This window comes from Palaemon carinicauda, chromosome 11 (genome assembly GCF_036898095.1).
Source record: "Palaemon carinicauda isolate YSFRI2023 chromosome 11, ASM3689809v2, whole genome shotgun sequence".
Classification (NCBI taxonomy): Eukaryota; Metazoa; Arthropoda; class Malacostraca; order Decapoda; family Palaemonidae; genus Palaemon; species Palaemon carinicauda.
The window spans coordinates 44014357-44017166 of record NC_090735.1 but is presented as its reverse complement, the minus strand read 5'-3'; the positions used below and the strand labels follow the sequence as shown (position 1 = coordinate 44017166).

At 35.2% G+C, this 2810-nt stretch overlaps 1 protein-coding gene across 1 annotated transcript; it reads right to left on the bottom strand.

Annotated features, from left to right (window-relative positions):
- Positions 1 to 225: 225 nt before the first annotated feature.
- On the bottom strand, positions 226 to 1945 carry LOC137649260 (uncharacterized). The gene is made up of 2 exons (XM_068382247.1): positions 881 to 1945; positions 226 to 588 (listed from the first exon to the last, which is right to left on the bottom strand). The coding sequence occupies exons 1-2, from the start codon at positions 1943 to 1945 to the stop codon at positions 226 to 228; spliced, it is 1428 nt and encodes a 475-aa protein (XP_068238348.1).
- Positions 1946 to 2810: the final 865 nt, after the last annotated feature.

Sequence of the window (2810 nt, the reverse complement as noted above, 5' to 3'; positions counted from 1 at the left end):
CATCTCTATATATATCAGTCTTACTTTTCTCAATAAAAATAGACATATGCGTTTGTTCAAAACAAACATCTGAACATCTGATGTTCAATAACTCACTGCATCACAAAAAACCAGAATATGCAACCAAACATGCACATATTGTTCTTTGATTATAAATGTTTCCACTTTCAAAAAATTTACAGTACATTTGTTTTAACATTTCTGCATTTGTAGGCTCTTTTTTCGCTATCGGTACAGACAAACGTCTTTCCCTGCCTCATACACATTCTTCACTAAATCCGAATCTGTCGGGGATGAAATTCCAATAACGGAATATTCCCAGCGAATTCCATACAAGGCTGAAGATAACACACTCACTGAAACTCCTTCCTGAATTAAACTTGCTAAATACATACAAATCACCAAAGGCTTCATAGTAGACTTTTTATCATGAATGCCATTCTTCTCCAACCACGTAACCCACTTCATATAGCTCTGATAGTACACTTTAGTCGTAGAACTTGCACGCCACTCTGCTAATAATTCTGGAATTCTCTCTATATTTTCTTTTACAGATTCCGGAAGAATGGCTACATCATTTTCATATGCCTGCAAAAATACATGTAAAATAAAAACCTTAATAAACACATGCTTTTATTTAAAGTCAATTTTCTAACATAGCATATAAAAATTCAGATCAACATTTCCAAACATTGAATCATAACTTTTCCCACACATAAAAATCCTTCTGTGATGGTAAATAAACAACACCCTTAACAAAATGATCAAATTGTGTACCATCTGGACACAACAATGGCCAAAAACTTGACGATTCCCATTTCGGAACCACTAAAGCACCGCAAACTTTATCTTCTGACATTTTTGCCAAAACTCTACCTACCAAACAAATAGATGGACAGAACCACCCTCTTATGTTAGCCCAACTCTCTGTAAATGCATCAATACCGCTACATTTCATGTTCCAGTACCTTGAATAAAACTTATCTAATTTGTGATTACTATCACTAGCAAACCAATCAATCTCAAATGATCCCCACAATTCACTTATATAATTGAAAATTTGCAAGGACACACCCCAATCATCAGAATCCCGCAGTTGACTTATAAAGTCTGCCTTTTCATTAAGAGACCTTGAAATCCACTCCATCTCCAAATGAATACTATTAACTAAACAATGTCTGTAAATATCCAAAGAAATATTTTGGAGATCAACCTTCATACTTCCCTTAGAAATTATACTGACGATGTTCTTATTATCAGTGAACCATTTGACCCGTTTTCCTTCCACCTCATGATTTAAAAAAATCAAAACTCTATGAACTGCAACCAACTCTCTCCAAGTTGAACTTTTCCCAATCTCCTCCGAACTCCACATTCCATGAGAAATACCATGCCTAGAATTTACAACATAACCACCAAAAGCATGTCCACTAGCATCCGAAAATACAAACTTAACACACGATGGTTGACACTTCAACTGCCTAATATTAATAGCATCTATGTTGTCTAACCAAAACTGAATTTGACCATAACTGTCATTTGATAAAACTATATGATCATTCCATGACCTTAAATTTAAAATGTCAACACTCAAGCACCTTGTCATCAGCTGACTAACAGACCCTATAACAGTAGACATTGAAATTATTTGCCCAACAAAACTAGCAACTTTCCGAACAAACACTTTTCTAAATTTGACACAATCACCCATGATTTCTAAACCGGTATCTCGAACTTTCTTTAATCTTTTTTCTGGAACTTTCAAAACTAACCTCATCGTGTCAATACAAAAACCTAACCAAACTAAATTCTGCACTGGTGACCACACTGATTTACGATCATTGATAACAAAACCACTCAACCGTAAATCTTCCCGAACACTCTCCGCCATTGACCTAGTTTCTTGTACGTCACAACCAATACCGATACCATCATCCAAATACATAATGACTCGTTTTCCCTCTCCCCTCCACTTCTTAATAAGAGGCCTAGTAACTTTTGTAAAAACATACGGAGCCGATTTTAATCCAAACGGGAGAACCAAAAATTTAAAAAATTGTTGTTCTCCATTCCTTATCCACACATATCCCAAAAATTCTGTATGGGGGTAAAACATTTCAATATGATGATAAGCTGAATGTAAATCAAAACTGAACATAAATGAATTAGTCTTGAGATATACAAGTGCCGTTCTAATATCCTCATACTTCACGCTTTGTCTAAGTATATGTAAATTGACACATCTTAAATCTAAAATAAGTCTCTTTTTATTGTTTGACTGGACAGAAACTGTTAGAGGATTAACAATATAAGGAGCAAAATTGCATTGTTCAATAAGTCCTTGATTTAACAATTCTGAAATTGCACTATCAACAAACTCCTTATGCATAAGTGAAGAATTGTTATTTTTATGAACATTTCTACAAGGCATAGTGTAAAAAGGAATTTTATAACCGTGTTTTATAATATCTAAAACACTGTCATAAGCACCAATATTTTCCCAAAATTGTACATTTAACCTTAATCTGCCTTTAATACTTGAATCAGTAACACTTTGACTTTCAATTTCATAATTGTCAAGTAAGCAATACTCATCTTTAACAAAACTTGAAGCGTCAGACTGTACTCTGCTTTTTCTCTGATTGTCCTCCGACTGAACTAGGGGCGGATCTTGTCCTGAGGAGCGGGCATTCCCGTTGTAAGTGGGTGAAATCCCTGCAGACATAGCACCCACCGACTCGAAAGGGAAAATTTCCGACCTGCAGTCTAGGTTGAAGAATTGGCCGTGGAACATAAGGAACAGCAGGAAC